Raw genomic sequence first — 23,995 nt, 5'->3', positions numbered from 1 at the left:
TTCCAATATAACAGTATTCTTTTAGTTTATTGAAGATTTAGTTGAGAAATTAATATATTTCCGTTATTAATTAATAATAGGAAGGTGCGAGATTAAGTCTTCGCTAATATCATTTACTGCTGAACACTTGTTATTATCACAACTTGAGAGAGAAAGGTTAGAAAATGTTGTTTTGGGGTCTTTTTCAAAATTAATTCTTTCTTCATTTTAATTTAGATTCGGTTAGGATAAATTATAGCAGCCAGTTGTTTGGACTTTAGAATTAGTTTTTAGACATTATACTTATCTTGTTTAAAGCTTATATGTCTTTTTTTTCCTCTTTACATGTCCCACCTCAAAATATTTCTTAATTGATTTTACTTTATTAGAAACTCAGTCTTTTGTTGGGAATTTTTGTGTTGTAACATTTTAAAAAGGTTCTGATATTTCAAGCCTACATATATTCAATCACATAGTGAGTGTATATATATATATATATATATATACATACGTATTTATATATATCTTACACGCGTTATTTCTGTCTACATATAATAGTTTTTGTTAATGTTTGTATAAAAAGAAAAAAACGCTTTAAAACAATTGAGAGCGCTTTTGTACGTTTTTATTAAATGTAAAATACTTTGTATAAGTGTTTAGGGGACTAAAATATTTAAAGGGTTTTCATATTTTAATTAGTCATGTAACTCATTATAGAAGTGTTGTAATATGATTTCTCAGTTTTCACTGATATTTCAGCTGACTTTGTTTTTCTATATACAAAAATTTTCTATTAATATCCTAAGTTCGAACACCTTGCCATTGAAATCCTATAAAATTAACAGTCGTAATTTATTTGAATTATTGAAGTAAAAAAAGCGTAAGGAATATTTCAGTTTAAATGTTTAAACCTTTTTACTAAAACTGACTCCCTCACCATTTAAATCTTATTTCGAAGAGAATAAACATGTCCTGGAACTGTTTGTGACACCTGTCAATAACAGTCTTGTAATAATAATTCACAAAATCTAAACAATTTCTCGTAAATATTTTAATAGAAAACAAAGGTTGGCATTTTCGAATATAAATTGGAAGGATTCAAATTCTAATATTTAAACTATTCTCAGATGTCTTTAACTAAAAATTATTCCATGGAGATGGGAATATTTATTCAGGAATCCTATTTCAATATATTCGTTCTGTTACAAAGTTCTGCTGTAACTTGATTTTACCACATTAGACTGGTTAGGTTGCCACACGTTCATAAGAGATTATTTAGTTCCGCGCCAACTGTGATTCAGTAAACTTCTGATGGAAGGTGATTAACCCCCGGTTCACATCGTTATCTAATGTGTCTTCGCTTGTAAACAGTAGGGCTTAACTTTGAGGAGATCTGGCTATTTCTCATATCCATGTAGAGAAAATAACTGGGAAAAGAAGTGGTTTTGTTCTTCATATTTGCTGACCAACTATTCTTGAAAGAATGGCTTCAAATGTCGAACAGGTTCGCCAAAATCCTAGAACTTTAACGCTTCATATAAAAGATATAGGTCAATTAACTGATTAATTACAAAATCATAGGTATATCTTAAGCAGAAATTCGCAACAGCAGTTTTGACGATTATATATAAAGTAATAAGTGTTTGCATTTCTGAACTAAAATTATAAACACGTCTGGGGGTTACAAAGGAGAGGAAGGGTACTTAAATACATGTTTTATTTTGAAAAACAAAATACTGATGACTCACTCTGTCGTTGCTTGGGTTTCTGGCGATTATTCAAGTCATTGAAACCTTTTATGTCAACACTGTTATTCCTTTAACACTAATATATTCATATAAAAATGTCAGTGTTGCTGCTGTTGAGTATTTAAGGATATTCTTTAAATCGTCAACACTTGATGTTTTTTTATGATGTTGGGTTAAGCGGTTCTAAAGAAATATTTCTCTTCAATTTGTCTGTTCTTTGTTAATCATGAGATCTTTTGAAAGCTTTATTTACTTAATTCTGTACCCTGTACTCTATTTATTACTAGTTCACAAGACATTGCTCATATACTTTGTGGTTTTGTTGTTAACTCCACGTAATCTCTCAACGAGTAGATCTATAATAATGACAGTCAGAACTCCATCAGACTATTTTGAAGTATGAAAGACTACATTTATCTTGGTGCTCTTCCCTCTTTTAAACGACAGTGTGATTTTGATTTAAAGGTGATTTAGCTATTTTTTCTAACAGATGTGATTAGTATCATCTCTGTTTTAGTTATGGTCCAACAATATTTATGGCTGCTAAAATATTTAATGATTTTAATGTTGCTGATAGTCGAATTGTCCCTTGACTTGCAACACGGTACATTATTTATACTGCATTATGGTTCTGAATCATTCTGATTGTTATTTGAGGATGGTTCAGCTGATCTTTCTAGCAGATGTCATAAGCTCTCCAGCGTTGACTACCTCGCCTTTTAGTAGAATCGTCTACTAGTGTGCTCTTTTCTTTTCCTTTTCACCTGAGAGTGTATTTTGGCTTTATGTCTAGCAGATCAATCCATTGCACTGAGGCTACCTCCAGGTTTTATACCATGGAGTTTATCAAAGAAATTCTAGATATATCTTGGTCCTTTCTAAATGTTCCATGTTCGGGTAAAAAAAAAAATTTTTTTATAAGTTTTCTTTTGTCTACATGAATATTTGCGTAGGAGGCCTATTTATTTTAGATAACTATATTTTTTAACTGGCAAACCTTTTCAAAATTATATCTAGTTATTTAATTGAATATTAAACTAATAATGAATATTAGTTTCTAACACTAGATTAATAATGATCCTAATCTTGTATCTGGGAAGGATGAAAGACGAAATCTATTCCAGCCAGTTGTCAGTTAGCTTGTCTAACACTTAACAAATTTATATCAGTTCTTCACCAAGAAGTTTGCTTCCCATCTACATGGTTTCGGGTTCAGTCCCACTGTGTGGCACATTGGGTAAGTGTCTTCTACTGTAGGCAGTGCCCCATGGTCACCATCTAATGACTGACACAAGTGAAAGAAAAAAGATTTATAGAAAACAATAACTAATATTTAACTGACTGATGCCTGAACCTCAGCTCTCAGTTAGTGATGTTCTTGTATTTTCAAAGATTAAGTAACAATAACTTCCTCATTAACATTTTAATTAAACATTTCGTCATTCTCACATAATTCAGATGGTCAGTTCTCAAAGCAAATATTCTGCCTGTTCTCTATTATTTATGCTGTTATTGCTCTACTGCTGCTGTTTAGCTAAACGGCAGAATTGGTAGAGTATCAGACAAACCGCTCTGCAATATTTAGTTGCAGTTCTTTAAGTTCTGAGTTCATATCCCATTGGGGTCAACTTTATCTTTCGTCTCTTTGAAGGGGTTTATTTAACTGGTTGTACACCATTATACAAGGTCTATGATTTAGGATCTAGTTTTGGAAATTTTTGTTAAGCTCTATATGAAGACTCATGCTATTGATGACTCTTAATTACCAATTAATATTGTTGATTTACATCTTAATTCTTCTAATTCGAAATCTTCTATGTTCTGATGGATTCTTTTATAAAAAACATTTTTTACTTAGAGGTTTCTTTCCAAGTTATTTGTTTCTGAATTATAATATAAGGTCAAAATAAACCAAAGTGGAAAAAAATAGAATAAACTGTCTGTGAGTAATCTAAATTTTAGACTCTTTAATTTCATTAATTCTGACTCAAATCTCATCCTTTGTTTTAAAGGTTTTGTGCAATCTTCTCTTTGTGTATATCTTCCTTTTAGTTTCATGTCTTATTGTCGGGATATCATTAGTGCACCTGTTCATTATGTTCTTGTCTCTTGTTAATATTTCACTTTGATTCACGTGTTCAGCAACAAGGATTTGCAAAGGTCATAAAAGCACTTCATTATTACAAACCAATAAAAAAAAAAAATGTAGCCATTGTTATCATCTGGACATTATCTGACCTCTTTGTGCTCTTAAAAGTAAATATATTGCCAACCAGGATTATGGTAAATTTTCTTGCCTCCTACAATCTAGCATTTTCTCTCTGTCTCCAACTGGAGGACAAATATTTTAAGTATTAAGCTCACATCTAATTGATATATGCACAAATTTGGGGGATACTTCTAATATACAGTTTTGTTTTCATGAACCTTCTACAGCTTTGATACCATTATTGTAAACTTAGAATACTTAAAGTTGACACTATTTTTCATTGACAAAACTTGGCAGGGAAAAACATAAATTTCTAAATTACCTTAAAATCTTTTCCTTTTGTCTATTTTCAACCGACTGTAGACAGTGTCAGGGTTCAGGGTTCGTCTTATAAATTTCTCAAGAAGTTTGCACCCCATCTTGTCTCTATCCAAAGTCAAGGGATGCTCACTTGGTATGAGACAATTTTTCAATGTCCATTTATAGACATTTTTCAATCTTTCACTTACAAACTCTGCTATTCTAAATTTTTCCAATGTTAACCAACTTTATGCTAATGACACATTTAAACTTTCAATCTTCATTCTCCTAAAAGATATTAGAAAAGTGCCACTCTGCAACTTGAGCTGTAATTTAGAAATTTCTTATTACTGGTTAGTTTGCAAACCCAAGAAATGAAAAAAGCCCAAATCCCCTAAGGTCACTTGATATTAAAGCCTTTTACAAACTGGCAGCTTGATTATGACTAAAGCGACTTTTTGTGAACGAGTTACGAATGGTGGAAGTGTGAGCTCACAGACCGGGTATTATTTTGAACTTTCCAGTGTTTCTTTGATTCTATAAGAAACTCAATCCTTTTGGTTTTGATTGGCTGTTGGAAATACTAGAATAAACAGATTGAAATATTTGGTTCCCAGCTGTGTTATTGCTATAATGAAGGAATAAAATAATGGGGTGAGGGGAAGAAAAGATTACCCTAATATTGACTAATTTTATCTCCTCTTGACTCCCAGCATTTGTATTAATTGTCATATCTTGATATTTAGCTCTGGTCTCATTAAGAAAGTTGGTTTACCTGAAACCAATTCTAAACGATCACTTATCTGGAATTTATTTTTCTGTTCTCTTTCAAACTTTCTTCTAATTACTTCTTACTTCTCAATTACTAGTTTGTTGCAATGTATAATTATCAACCTCGAAAGTTAGCAATAATTGTTTAGAAGTTCATCAATATAGATTTTTAATAAATGACTATTTTCTGTTAAATCCCATCAATATTTGATTAAATATAGATGGTTTAATTGTGACTTTCAAATGTTTACTCTGTATATCGTAGTAATTTGTAAAATGGAACATTGTGATGGTAGAAGTTAAAGACTTCTAGAATTGGTTCAAGTTGTTCAGTTTCATACTTTGGAATATATATTTCAGTAAATATTATTTATTAAATTTAGGAATTTTGGAAATAAGTTTTTCTTTCAGTTTTTCAGAATTTTGTAAGAAATCTGTTGGATATTGTTGATTTAATATTGGTCTTCTCTTTTGCTGGTGACGAACAGTGGAAGTTGAGCTGTTTTTTTTTTTTTGTCTTGTTTGACTCAGAATTGGTTCCATAGTTGCTTGAACCCTGTCTACAATGGGAATAGGATAAAAGGGTAGGGTACAATTGTTGTAGTTAATAAATTTTATTTAAATTTCTGTAGGTTAGTAACAGTTAGTTTATTATATATAAACTGGATCTGATCGAAATATTCTTAAAAGATGGATCCTCAAGCGAAATCTTCCATAAAATGTTAATTGAGGTAAGTCTTTAATGATTTTTATTGTCTTATTACTATTAATTCTAGAAAGCTGATGGTTGTGTGACATGATCAGCTTGGCTCAAATAGATATTCTGAATATATTATATCCGTTTTGCTATATCTAATATACTCTCAACACATTGTTTATAATAATATAAATGCTCTCTCTGATTAATGCCAATAGAAAAATAAAATTGTTCCTTTATTTTGGCAAAGTAGTGATTCTGGTATGAGGGCCAGGTTATCAGCATAGAGGAGCTCTCATGGGCAACCTGTCTTGAATTCCTCTGTTATTGCCTGGAGGACTATGATGAATAAGAGGGAGCTGAGGGCTGATCCTTGGTGGACCCCTACTTCTACCTGGAATTCTTCACTATACTCATTGTCAATCCTAAACTTACTAATGGCCTCTCTGTATAGAGGCTGTCCAGCCCTTATTAACCATTGGTCAATCCCTAGTTTCCACATCACCCACCAGATAAGGGATCGGGGGACCCTGTCAAAGGCTTTCTCCAAGTCCACAAAAGCCAAATATAGGGGTTTATCTTTGGTTAGGTATATCTCCTGCAGTTGCCGTACCAGGAATATGGCATCAGGGGTGCCTCTACTTGGCATCTCCTCTAAGCAGGCTCTCTTCCTAATTAGCTGAGCTGTGACCCTCTCTGTGACCTTCATCACCTGATTCAGCTGTTTGATACTTCTGTAGTTCTATCTAAAGCATCACCTTTACCTTTGTAGCAGTTGACTCTAGTGTGCTGCTACGCGAGTCATTGGGTATGACGCCATCCTGAACTACCTGGTTTACAATATGGGTGACTATTTGCAAAATTAGTTGAAACACAATATATTATAAATATTATAGTCATGGATGAACTAAATGAAATAAAAAAAAGAAGAGAATTCCATTTAATTTAATAACTGATTTTAACTGACATTGTACATCTCAAACTTTATTAATATAATATTGTAACTACTTCTGTTTTGTAGGTTTTACCCTCAACCAAACCCAAATTTTATGATTTTGAAGAAAAGTGTATGAACTAAATATTATTTCAAAGAAATGGAAAGAAAGTTACATTTCTGTTTTATGCTGTAACAAGGGGACAAAGTAAAAAAAAAAAAAAAAGAAGCACAAAAAGAAAACCATTTATATTTTTGTAACAGGAAAATATCTTTTTTTAAGAATTGTTCAGCTTTTTTTTGTTGTTAACTAGAAACGAAAATGGCCCAGTTTGGAGATGATTGCTATTTCTATTATTATTCGTCCTGTGCTAAGGTAAGAAGATTGATTTTGATTATATTTTATTTTATATATGATTCTTTCACTGAAATCTGGAATCTCTCTCAGACTTACTCATTCTTGCAACATTTAGTTGTAACTTCAACACAAAATATCAACGATTTTTAAATTTCTGTTCATTGAAGCATGTAACTGGCTTACAGCTATTGTTGAACCCCAGGTAATTGCTGGTTGAAGCAAGTCTATGGCAAAAGATGTTCTAGCCCTGACCCTCTTTTCAGATTTATGTAGAACTACCTTATCTAATATGTCATTTGTGTAAGATTGAAGCTGATTTGACTGCTACTTCTAGCCTATCAAACCTGAATGTTAATGTGTTGTAGGTGCATTGTAACTGTAAAATGTGATACCTACAAATCTGATGCTCCAACTGTAAAGAATTTGAAGGACTTCAAATTCACACCCACCTTAACATTACTTTAAAAATATCTATGGAAACAAATCTGAAATGTGATGTTGATGATAGACCTGTATCTTAAAATTATTCAGGTCTTTGCTGATTCTACTGTTTTTAGCACCTTCAGACATCACCTTTCTATCAGCACCATTCATCCACTCTTAATTCCTTTTTTCCATTGAAATATTGTGAGATCCTTTCAAAATATCTCGATTGATGGAATCAGAAATTTTTTTTTCAGTTGTTTCACCAGAAATCTAGAATCTTTGAGGGAAAATTGTTACATTCGAATAATGTTTTTTTTTTTATATATTTAGATAATGATAATAATAATCTGAACTGTTAGATCTAGCTAAGCAGCTTTGACCCATTTCCAGCAAATGTAAATGGGATGCTTCTGTTCCCAGTTTAAATTGTAGTTATCTTAATATTTGGATTTTAAAAATCTTATTGCCATTTCTTGATTGTCATTCTTGATTACAGTGAATATTGTTCAAATGATGAGAATGTGGATTACATCTCATTTTTAAATAATTAAAAGTTCTGAGTGTTTTAATTTCTAACTTTATCAGGGTGATAATTGCCCCTATAGACATTGCCCTGAAGCCCTTGGAAACGAGGTAATATGTACTAATTGGCGAAAAGGAAGCTGTTATCGAAATGGATGTATGTTTCGACATATGGACATCAAAGTAAGTTTCAGAGAATTTCATTCATATAGTCTAAATTAACAATTGAATTTCATTAAAGAGTTTATTATTTATTTGATATATTTTGAGTTGATTATGAAGGATTTAATTGTGCATTGATGTTGTGATGATGATAAAATAATTTCACCTTGTCACTGCCTCAAAGACATTTCTTTCTTGATTTGTCAAATTTCATCTTCTAATAAAGTGTGTGTGCGTGTGTTTATCTTTGTGTTTCTTCAGATTAACACTTCTTGAGCTGTACTTTTCCATGTCCCCCCTAACCAAAATTATAGCAGCCCAGTCAATTGACTTGTAAAGATGTTGGCATCAGGAACAACATTTCAGGAAAAACTTCCTCAAAAACTATTTGCCTGCATGAAGAAAGCTGATGGTAGTGGTGATGATGATGATAATGATGTGTGTGTGTATCTCTCTCTCTCTCTCTCTGTCTCTCTCTCATATATATATACATATATATAACGTTGTTTAGGTACAGTACAGACATGGCTGTGTAGTAAGTAGTTTTGTTCACAACCACATAAGTCTGGGTTCAATCCCACTGTATGACATCATGCTCAAGTGTCTTTTCTATAGCCCCAGGTTGACCAAAGGCTTTGAATGGATTTGGTAGACGGAAACTGAAAAAGCTTTTATGCGAGAGAGAGAGACTCTGTCTCTTTGCCTCCATTCCCAACTTAGAAACAAGTGGGGTAGGCAACAGGAAGGGTATCCAACTGTAGAGAACCCACCTTAACAAGATCCTGTCCACCCATGCAAACATGTAAAAGTTGATGTAAAAATGATTGTCATTTAATGTCCACTTTTCCATGCTTGCATGGGTCAGACAGAATTTGTTGAAGCAGATTTACTCTGGCTGAATGCCCTTCCTGTCACCAACCCTCCCCTGTTTCCAAGGAAAATAATAATATGCCATGGCCAGACATTTTTCATGGAAGATTGGAAGTGAATAACGTTGCTTGTATGAGATTTGTTTACCACATGACGTCAAGACAAGAGCACACACCCACAACAGGCTTATTTCAGCTTCCATTCTACCAAATCCACTCAGACATAGAAACAAATCAGATTTTATAGTCCACAGAAATATGACTGGTGTATGTACACACCCACACATACATAGAATTCGTCATCATTGTTTAGCCTTCGTTTTCTATGCTGGCATGAGTTGGTTGGTTTGGCAGAGAACTGCACCAGGTTCCATTTGTCTGTTTTTGGCTTGATTTCTATGACTGGATACCCTTCCTAATGCCAGCCACTCCTCAAAGTGTACTGGGTGCCGTTTACATGTCACCGGCACAGGTGCCTTTTATGTGTTACTGGTACATTTTTTAACTTTTTACATTGTTTTCTTGCTTTTGTTTTGGTTTAGTGCATTTAAAACTATTTAAAAACCAGTAAGCTTAATTTTATTTCAAGTTTCATAAGTTAGACACTTAAAATATATAAAATCTGTGTATGAAATTGGAGGCAGTTGTTAGGTTCTTTATCTGAGAAGATTAATTTGACACCAAATTCTTTATAGATTGACCGTAGCTGTATTCCTTGTTATTGGGAAAGTCAGCCAAGTGGATGTACCAAGCAGCATTGTGTGTTCAAACATTACCTGGAAAAGGATGAATTCGGAACAGCAAAGCCAACAAAAGGTTTGTTTAGGTTTCCATTAGAATAATTAACTTATTTGTTTAACTGTTTTAATAGAGAGGTAAACGGTGAAAAATATGTCAATATGATAGGAAATATTTCCAAGAACAATGTTTTATTTGAAATCTTCAACTTTTTCATGGTTATATCTGTAATTAAAATTCATAGCCCATGTTTTTAATTATTTTCAAAGATATTTTAATCAACCTCTGTTTATTTTTTGTCTGTATTCTATGCTGGCAATGAAGATGTTATGAAATTGCTTTTATATTCTTTGAAGATAAATATCTGTTTTGTAGTTGGCTTCATGAAAGTTTCCACTTCATTATTTGAAAATATTTTCATATAATTATGTTTTTCAAATGATATTTACAAAGTAATTTTGCTATGGTGAGAGTATTTTAGAATATTTTCAAATGACAAAACTCAGAATATAGCACCGATTCCAGATTTAAGTCTAGCTGTCTGCCTGAACTGTACTGATCTTCTGTTGTCCAATTTCTTTTCTTCTTGTAGCACCATCAGACAAAAAAGACATTGTCAAAAACATTCTTAAAACAAATTCACCAGAACCAGCAGAGAAAATAGTTCCTCAAAAGGTTGAACCTGTTGTTGTAAACCCACTTGAAGGTTTGTTTAAAAATCAAATTTTTCTAAATTTAATCTGATTCATACAAGATCTAGAAGCCCTTTGTGGGTGTGTATTTGTTTGCTTTATATCTGTATTTTTGTTTCCCATGCTAACATTTGCTCGATAAATACATGTTTATTGGGACCTTGTTTTACAGCCCGACACTCTTCCTATCTCTAACCTTTATCTGTTTTTCAAAGAAGGGAGTTTTCATGCCACCTGTTTTTGAAAGTGCAGAGTTAGTGGATGATTTGTTGAATGAGAATGTCAACAAACATTGCCATTTGTAGCTCTCTCTCTCTTTCACACACTCACATGTCTGTACAGTTTCTGTCTATCAAATCCAGTAACAAGGCCAGGTTATAACAGAAGACTCTTGCTTAAGCTGCTGTGTAGTGGGACTGAACATGAAACTATGTGGTTGACTGAGGTGCATTGAAGTAGATTTTCTATGGCCAGATGCTCTTCCTGTTGCCCACCCTCACCCCTTTCCAGACAAAGTAATATTTCCCCATGGCTGGACATGTTTTTCATGAAAGATTAGAAACGAGTGACTCCACTTGTATGGTGGTGACAATTACGCTGTGTCCAGACAAGTAGGCACATACAGCAGTCTTTCGGTTTCTGTCTACCAAATCCACTCACAGGGCTTTGGTCAGCTTAGTGCTATGAGCAAAAATGTTTCTCCAAGGTCACACGCACACACAAACATGTGCACAAGAGAGAGAAACACACCCATGTATATTAAAATGCTTGTAGAGAGTTCTTTGTTGGGTTGTATTAAGCCCCTGAATGTGACCTGTAACTCTGGTTGTGCCGTGAATAGACCTGTCTACATTTCTTCATCAAAGAACTTTCTTTCTTTCCCTATATTTCCTCAAAACAATGACTCCTATAAAAGATGCTGATTCCAGCCTCTTTTTTTGGTGCTACTGCAACCCTACCAAGACGAAGATGTCTGCTCATCTGTTGCTTTGTTTAAATTAGCCAATAAGTGTGGTGAAAGAGTTTACTTATTAATGGTCATCATATGGGATAGACACAAAATTACTGGCAGTTAGACCAAGCTTAATTGATGGCGGTCTTTCCAGAGTCGTTCAAACTGTTAGAAATAGCATTTGAATCTTCTTCAAATTGCATACTACCCTCTTCAATAAAAAAGTATTCAGTGTAAAGTTTTCTTGTTCAAAAGGTGAAACAGTCATCTTTTCTCAGAATTCAGCTAAATCAGGCTGACACGGGACAAAACAGCTTTTCTTTACTCTCCATGTCAAAGTTGTCAAAGACAATGATGTCCATTTAAAATTTTTTTTTTAACAAAACTGGAAAAATGTACAAAGACCATTTTAAAGAAAAAAAAATGACAAGTGCCACCTAATTTATGGTAATTAATTAACTTTTGAAGATGATTTAAATCTTATTTAAAGGATAATCAAAAGAAATGGTCAGAACTTGGCAAATATTAAAGTGGTTTCTTTATATTTTTAGTTCAGTTCTTTGTAAAACTTGTTTTGGTAAAACAGTTTCTGTGGTAATTATCATCATCATCATCATCATTTAATGTCTGTTTTCCACACTGGCATGGGAACAGAATTGCTACATTATCACATAAATATCTAAGGTTTATTTTAATCTTGGAAGATTCATAGAATTTTCAAAAGCTTTTGTTAAGAAAAGTTGTATCTTTAAAAGTGTGGGAAAGAGTTGAAATTAAATAATTTTTTTACAGTCTTTTTGCAGTGTTTTATAATTTATAAAATCTTTTAATAGAATCTGATCAAGAAAGTAGTCCATTAATTAAGAAAGTCAGCCCTGAAGAAAAACCATTGGAAGAGAAGAAGCGTGTGAATGCTCTGAAAAGACTCGGTCCAAAATGTAGGATGTTTTTTTTTTTTTTTTTCCTTTTATTCATTTTATTCAGTGTGTCTGTGTTTTATATATTTTAATGAAATGCATTGTTTATAATTTTTATCTGATTTATGGTTTATCATTTCACAAATTGAGCAATTGAAATACTGACTTATATTTAGTCAGTTAGATCTGCTATTCATTATATTTTTATATTTGTTTTTTTATGATGTAATTAAAATATTTTTTGTTTTGTTTTCCCCAGTTGAAGAATTGAAAGACCCTAAAATTCTTTGTATTGATCCAAAATTAATTGATCAGTTAAAGAAAGGCAAGAATATCAATAATAATAATAACACCTCACTTAATATAAAAGGTAAGTCTGTAATTTTTTTGTTTTGATGTGCCCCAGCATGGCCACGGTCTCATGACCGAAACAAGTAAAAGATAAAAGATAGAATATTATTGTCAGTATGGCTGTGTGTTTCATTGTCATATGGTACAAGATTCAATCCCATTGTTTTTTGCTTTTTCTGTTTTTTTTTTCATTGCATGTATATATTTATTTAAGAAGCGCTCCGTCGGTTACGACGACGAGGGTCCCAGCTGATACAATCGGCGGAATAGCTTGCTCGTGAAATTAACGTGCAAGTGGTTGAGCACTCCTCAGACATGTGTACCCTTGATGTGGTTCTCAGGGAGATTCAGTGTGACATAAACTGTAACAAGGCCAGCCCTTTGAAATACAGGTACTACTCATTTTTGCCAGCTGAGTGGACTGGAGCAACGTGAAATAAAGAGTCTTGCTCAAGGACACAACGCGTCACTGGGAATTGAACTCATGAAAAATGGATGTAAAACACACAAACACACACACACACACATGAAAGTGGGGTAGAGGAGGAAGAGAATGGTGGTGGTGATGAGAGTGAATTCTATGTTTTGTTTTGTTTTCATTGCAGAAGAGAAGCCAACTCGTCGAGTTGTTCAAAGCAGCAAAACAATAGTTCCAACTAGCGTTACCAAAGTTGCGAATCGAAATACAAAATTATTTCAGAGTCTGGTTTCAACAGATTCATTAAATAATGCAGAAGACAATAGCGATTGTGAATCAACTGAATCTGAAGGTAAATTGATTTCATCTTTGATACTGTATATAATATATGTGTGTGTGTGTGTGTGTGCGTGTATATTGGATTTAACCAAACCCAGGAGGATACAGGTAATACCGAGTAAGTGCTGTATACCGATTAGTTTGCCCCAATCGTTGTATGAAGAGGATTGGGTATTATAAGTTGTGTATTAGCGTGTGTATATGTAAATATATAAAAACAAAAAGATAAAGAGAGCAAAGGTAAGGTTGAAAAATTTTATGGATAGAGTCTTACAGCTGTTTCTGGGAAGATCCAGTACTTCCCTTCATCGGAGACAGAAAAAATAGAGTAATCTGAAAAGTGAAGAGACTGGTAAAAGATCCAAACTTACTCTCTTCAATTTGGTTTCCATATCTATCCTCACCTAGGGTCATGAATCTTGGGCAATGACCAAAAGAACCATTTGATCATGAATTTAAGAGCTGAGGTGGGGGGGGCTTCCTTTGATGGATCTCGGGAGTAATGTTTGCTGACAGTGTGCATAGCTTTGAAATGAAAGAGTCTGGCAATGGTTGAGCCTCTACTTCTCCACATTGAGAAATCACAGAATGATTTGTAAAATAGATTCTTCAAGCTGAGTCGATCAACAGGGGGAGACCAAGAATGTGAGGGTTGGAATAATATCCATTGTCTCAGTTGGTTAAGCTTGGGAATTCATCCCAAAAGTTTAATGATGATTGATTCTGATAGGGAGGAGGTACCTGAAGACTCTACTCCTACAACCCTCCCAGGAACAATGGGCGGGTGTTTTTATTTTAAACCTAAAACATTTTCATTTCTATGTTTCAGACTCTGAATTAAATTTCAAAGTGAAAACCTTGGCTGAAATACGAGCGGCCAAAAATATGGAAAAAAATTCAAAAAGTTTGTTGTATTTTATTTTGTTAATGTCAGTTGTAGTTGTGCATTATTGTGCATGTTTGTGTGTGTGTCTTGTCTATTCACAAGGAAACAAATCCTTTGAAACTGGGTTGGTTTAAAATACAATAATACCTCACTTTACAAGGACCTGCTTTACACCAGCAAAACGGATGTGTGTGTGTGTGTGCATAGGCATCGGCATTGACTGTGTTTTTTTTATTTCCTTGCTGATACAGGGTGATCCAGACATCAGTAATGCCCAACAGCCTGGGATCCAATGTGGTTTGGACAGGTCTACAATATAATACATTAACCACATCAGTCAGTAGTAGCCTTGAGGCATCTTCTTAACCCTTTCGTTACCATATTTCTAACCAAAATACACCCCTTATGTGTTTCAATTAATTTCTAACATAATCATACATTTAATCTGGTTTCATTAAACAACTCTAACTTTTTTATTTATCAACATATTAATGTGATTTTTGGAAGATAATTTAACGAAAGGTTCTCAACCAATTCTATACCAAAATTTTTGTCACAAAGTGACTTTAATTACAGGTAAATACAGGTAAATTCAACAAAATATAAAATTATTTAAATTTTTGTTCAAACATTGCTATAGAAAATGGGTTATTAGCTAATATTCAATTGGGTATACAACAAAATATTATTATAGAAGAGTTGTGCACATTACTGGATTCATTACTGTCTCTTTTGCCAGTATAAAATTAAAATCCAGAGCAGTACCCAGTATTTGATTTACAAATCTTCCAAACTTTGATCCCCCATTTTGTGGGCTTTCCTGGCATATACTGTTGAAAACGCACTCGACCTTTATAGCCCACCATATCCTCATCTATAAACTGTTTTATATGTGTTTGAACACAGTCAATGAGGGGTCTTATTTTAAATAAGGGATCAAAGTCTGGTTCTCCATGTACTGGTGTACTGCTCGTGTCTCTTACATGTAGATATTGAGTCAATTTTAAAAACCGTATCCTCGTCATTATACTTGAGACATATTCCTCTCCAAAGGGTTCATCACTACTCCAGTAATTTGTTATTCTAGGTAACTTTCTAATGCCCATAATAATATTTATGGCAAAATATGCTTTAATTTCATTCAAGTTTGTGGGAAACCACAAACTATCCTTTTTTACGCTTTGTTTACATTCAGCGTAACGGTTTGTTTCTGCCGTAATCAATTCAAATAGGTACATCGGAAAAAGCAAAATGAAATAGTCTAAAGCTTTACTCTCCTGGGTAAGACTGTGACTTGGTCCAGTTTCTTCAGAAAATTCACTGAAAGAAGGAGTTTTTAAATTTTCACTCCATTCAGGTACTAATTCATTCTCTTTATTGCTATCATCGGAGCTCTCGGATTCACTGCTTTCATTTTCGGAAAATGAAACCTCAGATTCATTATCAAATACCACGTGCTTTTTTTTTTTTTTTTGGTTACAGAGTTAGATTTATCAAGGTCTTCAACGGAAAATCCTTCGAATTCTGACTCGCTGCTTGACAGAATAAAATTTGTATCCAATTTTTTGTCAGAATTACAAATTTTGAAAACACAACAGGAACAAATTTGGAAAAAAAATCTCCCAAAATTCACAAAATTAAAAAACATGTCGATCGTCGTACAAAACTATAGCTGAACTGTTTACACGAATAATCACGTGTTTTCACGAATGTACTAACGAGATTTGCTCGGATATTCTCATTTAAATATGAATAGGTGATTTCGGGCGGCTTGGTCACATGAATCAAAATTTTTTTTCGGGCGGCTTTGGGTGGTTTGGTAACGAAAGGGTTAATAAATCCACCGAGATCCAATCCTGTGTCCTGTATGTTTGTCTTCATTAAATCAAGTTGTTGGATTCATTGTAAATCAGAGACAACAAGAAATGAGGACTGTATGAAAGAATTAACAAAAGATGTACACACACACACACACACACACACATACCTTTATACATATATATATATCATCATCATCATCGTTTAACGTCCGCTTTCCATACTAGCATGGGTTGGACGATTTGACTGAGGACTGGTGCAACCGGATGGCTACACCAGGCTCCAATCTAATTTGGCAGAGTTTCTACAGCTGGATGCCCTTCCTAACGCCAACCACGCAGAGAGTGTAGTGGGTGCTTTTACGTGTCACCCGCACGAAAACGGCCACGCTCGAAATGGTGTCTTTTATGTGCCACCCGCACAAGAGCCAGTCCAGGGGCACTGGCAACGATCTCGCTCGAAAACCTTACAAGGCCAGTCAGGCGGTACTGGCAACGGTCACGCTCAGGATGGTACATCTTATGTGCCACCCGCACAAGAGCCAGTCCAGGGGCACTGGCAATGATCTCACTTGGCTTGCCGGGTCTTCTCACGCACATATATATATATAAAAATTGTGTTTATGTTTATAAATGCAGAAGAGAGAAAGAGCAATCAATATGTGTATCAGAGTTTGTGTAAAGTTTGATTGACTCTGCCAATACTCAAGCTTCCAATTATATATAATGCTGTGGCTGTCTGGAAGTGAAACTCTGAGTATCTGTCGAATGAATTCTTGACTTTACAAACATACATATTAGTCATGATTCATTTCCAAATCAATATTCATATTTACTTTATTTTCCTTTTGACATCAGAATTTCCAATTTATTAATTAATAATTAACATATTTCTTCTAAATACTTTGTTTCTAGATAAAGAAGCTGTGTGTAATTTGAGAGAATCTAGAAGTAGCCAAGCAGAAAAACCCAAACTTAAACAAACCCGACAGATCTATGTCCCTCCAGCTGTTCGTCAACAATGTTCGTACCACTTCACTTTATTTACAGTTTTTGTCATTGTTCACTCATCCTTGATTAAACAAACCTGTGATCCAAGTTCTTCCGGCCATGACTATCTTGTCTTTTATTCAGACCTAGTGTTCTAGGATTATATTTGCGTTCTTTTTTTAAAACAGTAGGGTGTGGTCAGAAGAAGATCTGGCTGCTATTTTTAGTGTCAAGTATGACCATGGAGAAGCTCTTTCAATTTACAGTTACATATATACTTCTGTCTCACTACCATACTCTAAGCATTCATCACTTGGTACTAAGCCATCGCCCTCTCCCTTAGTACAAACTCCCCATTCAGTTGAGGGGTTATCTCTTGCAAATTACTCGGTGACCTTATCAGTTCAGGTGCCACGTAAAAAGCACACAGTCCACTCTGTAAAGTGGTTGGCATGTTAGGAAGGGCGTCCAGCAGTAGAAACCATGTCAAAGCAGACAACTGGAGTCTGCTGCAGTCTTCTGCCTGGCCAGCTCCTATCAAACCATCCGACCCATGCCAGCATGGAAGGTGGACGTTAAATGATGATGATGACTTTCGTGCACACACACACACACATTTAGAGTTGCTTACGAGAAGGAAGAGTGCTGAGTGCCACAGCAAAGATTGCTATTTTTATTTGGGTTGAGTCCCCTTCCCAGGACCCTCACACAAGTTATGAGGCTCCAGTGGGATCTGAAGGGACCAGTGGGATCTGGCATTTAGTAAAAATGTTAGGAAACATTTTACTAAAACTATTTGTGTCCCCTATTTTTAATTTCTTTTCTTTGGATATAAAAAGTTAATATTCAGGGAATCAATTGGTGGAACTGGTGGAATGTCTGACCAAATGTGTTGTAATTATATTCTGAGTTCAAATGCCAATCAAGTTGATTTTACTTTTTATCCCCCATGGCTCACTAAAATCACTACCAGTTGTTTTGTTTATCATTCACTGTTTCTTTCACTTAACATTTGTGGATTAAAGTTGTTGCCTGAAATAAACTCTGGATTTTTCACTTGGTTTGCAGCTGATTTGAAAGATAATCGGAATGGTGCAGAACATAAAGAACCTTTGGAAAAAGTAAAAATTCAGAAGATTGCTTCCAAGAATGTTAAGGTAAACAATGAATTATTTTCGTTATTGTTAAGGATGTGAGCTGACAGAATCATTATTGGTGCCAGGCAAAAATGCTTAGCAGCAGTTTGTCTGTCTTTATATTTTGAGTTCAGATTTGGAGTCAATAAAATAAGTACCTGCTGGAGCACCGGAGTACATGTCATTGATGCGCCCCCATTTCCCAAAATTACTGTGGCCTTGGCAAATTGGTAGAATGGTTGGACGAAATGGTATTTCTTCTGGCTCTTTATATTCTGGTTTCAAATTCTGCCATAGTCAACTTTGTTCATCCTTTCAGGGTCGAATCCACAAGCCCTCTTAAAAATTTCAAGCCTTGTGCCTTTTAGTAAAAAGGATCCTTATTTCTTTTGACAACATGGCTGCTTTGGTGAGATAAGTGGTTTGTGTTTTGTAGTGAACAAACTGTCAAATACCTCAGTCTACCTAGCTGTAAACAGGTTACACAAGGTAGGAACAATTTGCTGCATTAAACGTTAGTAGTAGTAGTAGCAGTGCTGGTGGTGATTGCTGGCTTACAATGTTTAACTTCAATTCTTCCTGTTAGAAATTTGTTAAGGTAGAGGTCAGGTCAGGTCAGGCAGAGGGGTCACAATGGTGCTACCCTGACATTTGTTGTCTTTTCTAAAAAACCAGGAAGGTAAATTGCTTGAGCATCATCACAGCAATGGGAAACCAAGTTCTATGCAATCTGTATAGATTGTCTACAGACAGTTTCTCGACAAGTTCTACACAATCTGTATAGACAGGCTGCATGCAGTCTCCTCTCTCTAGACAGGTTTATATTCAGTCTTTGTTGAGGAGAGGATGCGACTGACTTTAAAAACTTGAAAAGGAAGTCACAGGTAAATTCCTTTGATAAATATGCAACCTGAATGTGTGCTTTCTTTAAGTACGCTGTGTGTTGATAGAGTTGTCTTGTTTTGTTGTTGTTTAATGCTGTTTTGTTTCCTTCCAGGTTGAAGTCCTAAATGTACAAAATTCAGTGAAACCAGAATTGGATTTTGTAGGAGAAATTCGAGTAAAATCTTTTGCAGAAATAATGGAAGAAAAACGTCTGCGAGCAAAGCGCAATGAAGAGACAGGAGGGAAAGTTGACAAAAATCAGCTTTCTGACTCAAAGTCAACATACACTGCCCCAAAAGGTGAGTTTTTTCTGTTTAAAGATTTTATTTTAAAGAAAAGGTTAATTTTTAAAAATTTTTATTTAAAAAAAGTTCTTTTTTAACAGATTTCAATACACAAAAGTGTAATCAGGTTGTTGCTTAATTGGTCAGCCCAGAACCAGCCCAAGTCTTGCCAGGGCATTTTTGTTTCCGGAATAGTGTTCATTATCCTATGAACTGGTTCTTCTTTCTTACAAGCCAACTTTTAGAGAATTTAATATGAAAATACTGAATGTTGGGAATAAAACTGTTGTAGAAAGTCAGGTAGCATCTGAGTAATTTAGAGATGTAATTAGATGCTACAGGTCATTAAGAATAATAAACACTTTGTATAGGAAGCATCTGATTAGGATTGGAGGAATGAGAAGTGTTGGAATAATTTATTTCGGATTATGGTAATCTTTAATTGAAGTAAGATGGTTTAGCGGAAGGAAATTAGTGGGGGCAGGCACTGATAAGTTTTTGTCAAAGATATGTGTAAATGTCTTTATAATTATATTTTCTTTTTTATTTGACAGTTCCTACTTTGGCACAGTGGACCAGAAAACGGTCAGCAATGCCTGTTAAACAATCTTTAGAATCAGATAAAACTAATGAACTATCTCCTGAGAAAAAACATATTTCTTCAAACTCTTTACCTTGTACGTCTGATTCTAGACTAAAGAACATAATTTCAGTAGCACAAGATAAATTGAAACAAACTGTCACAGATCGATTACCTTCAGACAAAACAACAGATGATAGTTCAAATATTCCATCAACTGATTCCATAGGAAATTTACCAAAAACTGGAAATGATATAAAACTTGAAAATTCCTTACATATAGAAACAGAAGAAATGAAATCGCCTCAAACAGTTGTGACTAATTCCTTGGATTTACACTCACCAACGCATTTAAATGATGACAGGTTTGTAATTTTATCAACATTTTACTTTCATATTGATAGCAGTGGCACTCAAACAAAATGCTTTGTAGAGTAGTATAGTTTGCATGAAGCATTGTCTGATGTATAAATACCTTGTCTTTTTAAGACTGGGATTCTCAATTCAACTGATGTCAGTTTTGTCTTTCATGGTACAGGTGTTGATAAAGTATCAAGGATTGGAGTTAAGGTATTATTTTTTTGCCTCTCTAATATCTGACTATTTTACTCATTAAATTTTTAGTTATGTTCTTTATACAAGTGAATACAAGCAGCTGAGATGGGATTCCTTGGAAGGGTCTTTGGAGTAACGTTACTCGATAGAGTAGCATAGCTTAGAGATGAGAGAGAGGCGCTTCCAGATAGAGTTGCTACTTCTCCTACCTCTGCTGGCAATAAAGGGCCTCTCCCTCAGAGTGAAAGGCAGATTGTATGATGCCGGTGTGCGAACAGCTATACAACACAGCAGTGAAACATGGACTGTTACCACTGAGGACATGTGTAGGCTTGAAAGAAACAAAGCTAGTATGATTCCCTAGATGTGCAATGTCAGTGTGCATGTGCAACAGTGTAATCATCTCGAGAGGAAAGTTGGGCATAAGCGGATCATCAGATGTGGTGTGCAAGAGAGACAAATGTGCTGGTATGATCATGTGATGTGTATGGACGAGGGCAGCTGTGTAAAGAAGTGCCAATCTCTAACTGTGAAGGGAACCTGTGGTAGAGGTAGACCCAGGAAGACATGAGACGAAGTTGTGAAGCATGATCTTTGAACTATGGGCCTCATGGAGGCAACGATTAGTGACTAAGACCTTTGGTGACGTGCTGTGCTTGAGAAGACCTGTCAAGCCAAGTGAAATCATAGTCATGGCTGATGCTGGTGCCACATAACTGGCACGTAAAAAGCACCTTTTGAGTTTTGGGCCTCATCGAGGCAATGACGGATGACTGAGGCCTTCAGCGTTATGTTGTGCTTGAGAGGACGACCCATCCAGCCAAGTAAAACCACAGTCGTGGCAGATATTGGTGTCATGCAAATGGCACATAAAAGCACCCATTACACTCTCAGAGTGGTTGGCATTAGGAAAGGCATTCAGCCATAGAAAACTCTGCCAAATCCAACTGGAGTCTGGTGCAGCCTTGGTTGAACCATCCAACCCGTGTCCGCATGGACAGTAAATGATGACATATTAGAACGTTTTGTATTTCAAATTTGAGAATTAAGTTTTTTTTTAACATTATTGTAAGAAATATGTTATTAATTATAGAAAATCTAATATTTGACAATCTGTATGTCTTCCTTTTTTTTTTTTTAAATCATGCATTCATTTTTGTATTTTTTTGACAGTTTCTTGAAAGATGATGATGACTTGAAAGATGTTACTGAAAATTTAACTGAAGCTAATTCTACAGAAGATGATGACGATGTGTTACGTCAACTGGAAGAAATGTTAGCCAGTCAATGACGCTTTCTGTCTACCTCAACATCATCATTATTAATGCCACACATCACACACACACACTCCATTTTTAGCTTTCATTATATTTCCATTCTCATCGTTTTAGCATTTAATTCTTTTCTTGACACTTGTGTATGAAAGGTAAAATTAAAAATAAATTAACTTTTGTTTCCTTTTTCAGTTTTGCCTTTCATCTTCAAACAATGAAAAAAAAATTCAAGGGTTAAAAAAATGAAATTTGATTTTAGAGAATTTGGAAAATTTTTTTAATCATGTTCTCTTCTAAGAATATCCTAGAAGAGTTAAATTACAGGTTTGAAAATTAATCAAAAAGCAAGAAAACAAATTCCAGCAGAACCAATAATACTGGGGTCATTTTAGAAGCATTTTTGTAATGTTTCAGATGTTGAAAGCATGATAAACATTTTGTTATAGAATTTTCCTTTGGATTTAAAATGTATATTAACTGAAAGAAGTTTAGAAATTCACTATAAATTGTTATATTCTATAACAATATTTTGCAGAAATTGTGAACGTTATACAAAAAAACGAAAAAAAGCATTTTGCTAAACTAATCTGAAATCTTTTTCAGTGTAAATAGACTAAGCAAAAAAATCTGTTAATGAATAAATCTATTCACTAATCCATTTGTTAATCTTTGCCGAACAGTTTTGTGATTGTTGGATATATTTTTTCTTTTAGTTATTTTCAGGTTATGCTTCCACCCAGCAGACTTCGGTTCTGGCTCTGATGATTCCAGCTTTTTGTATTTCCATTTAAGATATTCAACAAACAATAGCAAACATTTGGAAAAGTTCCTATTTTAGTATCTGTGTGTTCTAAAGACGATTCCTTATCATAGAGTTTCATTGTTGCAGGAGGTAGCATTGGTAACTTTATCAGATTTCTGACTAAGATGTTCCCCCTGAGAGCAGAAAAGCAGACATTGTACTCAAGATCAACGCATGTCAAGTAGACGACCCATGATCAAATATTCTCTTTTTAAAAGACGAAAGTCATACCATAAATAAATGGTGGCAGAAATAAATGTCTGAACATTCTAAAAAATATTAGATTTTATTAGGAATCTGTAAATTTGGATTTTTTTTTGCTGGTCATTAACATTATTGCATATTTATAATCAGCCAAAGCCAAGTCATACTTTCCCAGTTTTCTTCTTGTTTGAGCCCGACGTAAAAGAGTTGCTACATCAGAGGGGTAGATTTTCAACGCTGCAAAACAGGCAGAAAGACATTAAACAAACATAAATTAATAAAAAAAGCAGTCTGTAATGTTTTACCAAAAGAGGGAGACTATTATTGCTGATATAGATATATACATATTATATTCTTTTACTAGTTTCAGCCATGCAGCTGTGGTCATGCTGGAGTACCACCATAGGTATATATATAAATATATATTTATATATATATATATATATATATATATATATATATATATAAATCTCAATCCCTTCTCCGCTGACATACTACGACGAAGTCTCCAAGATGCAGATGAGATAGAGATTTTTATTTATTTACGGCCTCAAACATCTCATACCTTCGCGCTTTAGTCTGCCCTCTATTATTTATCTTGTTTCTCTCCATGAAATTCAATTGAATTCAGTTTTTGTCTTAAATTCATACTTATTCATTTTCTAAGCTTCCTAAATTCATGCTACGTTATATTCTATTCACCTAGAATTCATTGCTCTTTTAAAAAATTACGATTTATGCATTGTGGTCTCTCAATATTTAAAATCTACAATTAAGAGCCCTATCTACTCGCTGACGGTAACCCGCCCTCCCACCCCTCCACCGGAAGTGCATTCCTCTGTCATCCTGTCATCCTCGGCTGTCTCCCGGAACCCATCTAGTGGCCTTGGCCATCCTCTCCCCTACCTTTGGGTAGCGCATTAAGTTTGAGAAATGTTTGCAGGTTGTAGGTACTGTTTTGCTTATGAATTCTTCCAATTGCAAGTTTTCTTTTCAGGTACACGACACTGCTTTTCCCCTTCCCAGGCTACAGACCCACACCCCCAACACCCATACTGTTAGGATTAGCACTCTCAACGTCGGCACGCTGAAAGGTAGATCTGGTGAAATTGTTGAGATGCTTGAACGGAGACGCGTCGATATGTGCTGCATCCAGGAAGTAAGATGGAGAGGAGGTTCTGCGAGGTTCCTCACAGGCAA

At 34.6% G+C, this 23,995-nt stretch overlaps 2 protein-coding genes across 11 annotated transcripts in view; one reads left to right on the top strand and one right to left on the bottom strand.

Annotated features, from left to right (window-relative positions):
- The first annotated feature begins 107 nt into the window (after nucleotides 1-107).
- LOC106877778 (uncharacterized) lies at nucleotides 108-22,443 on the top strand. The gene is made up of 14 exons (XM_014926786.3): nucleotides 108-156; nucleotides 6,953-7,014; nucleotides 8,008-8,127; nucleotides 9,671-9,791; nucleotides 10,306-10,419; nucleotides 12,191-12,295; nucleotides 12,534-12,644; nucleotides 13,231-13,395; nucleotides 14,212-14,286; nucleotides 17,001-17,108; nucleotides 18,144-18,232; nucleotides 19,209-19,395; nucleotides 19,935-20,325; nucleotides 21,689-22,443. Exons 2-14 carry the CDS (start codon nucleotides 6,961-6,963, stop codon nucleotides 21,804-21,806), a joined length of 1,758 nt encoding a protein of 585 aa, XP_014782272.1. The 5' UTR covers nucleotides 108-156; nucleotides 6,953-6,960; the 3' UTR covers nucleotides 21,807-22,443.
- The window catches only part of LOC106882836 (uncharacterized), a 65,588-nt gene continuing 63,635 nt past the window's right edge, over nucleotides 22,043-23,995 (bottom strand). For all 10 annotated transcript variants that reach the window (XM_089361321.1, XM_089361327.1, XM_089361325.1 and 7 more), the window contains one exon: nucleotides 22,043-23,032. In XM_089361321.1, coding sequence (XP_089217447.1) covers nucleotides 22,881-23,032 — 152 coding nt within the window. In that variant the 3' untranslated portion in view covers nucleotides 22,043-22,880. The remainder of the gene's footprint in view (nucleotides 23,033-23,995) is intronic.

Source organism: Octopus bimaculoides, chromosome 13 (genome assembly GCF_046866305.1).
Source record: "Octopus bimaculoides isolate indiv1 chromosome 13, ASM4686630v1, whole genome shotgun sequence".
NCBI lineage: Eukaryota > Metazoa > Mollusca > Cephalopoda > Octopoda > Octopodidae > Octopus > Octopus bimaculoides.
Note: the sequence above shows the minus strand (reverse complement) of the source record. Positions and strands in the feature narration are given on the sequence as shown.

Excerpts from the sequence above, each read along its gene's own strand:
- LOC106877778 (XM_014926786.3), top strand. The coding sequence starts at position 6,961 with ATGGCCCAGTTTGGAGATGATTGCTATTTCTATTATTATTCGTCCTGT. Across the intron at positions 8,128-9,670 it reads TTCGACATATGGACATCAAA|ATTGACCGTAGCTGTATTCC; the intron begins GTAAGTTTCAGA and ends AATTCTTTATAG. Across the intron at positions 9,792-10,305 it reads AACAGCAAAGCCAACAAAAG|CACCATCAGACAAAAAAGAC; the intron begins GTTTGTTTAGGT and ends TTCTTCTTGTAG.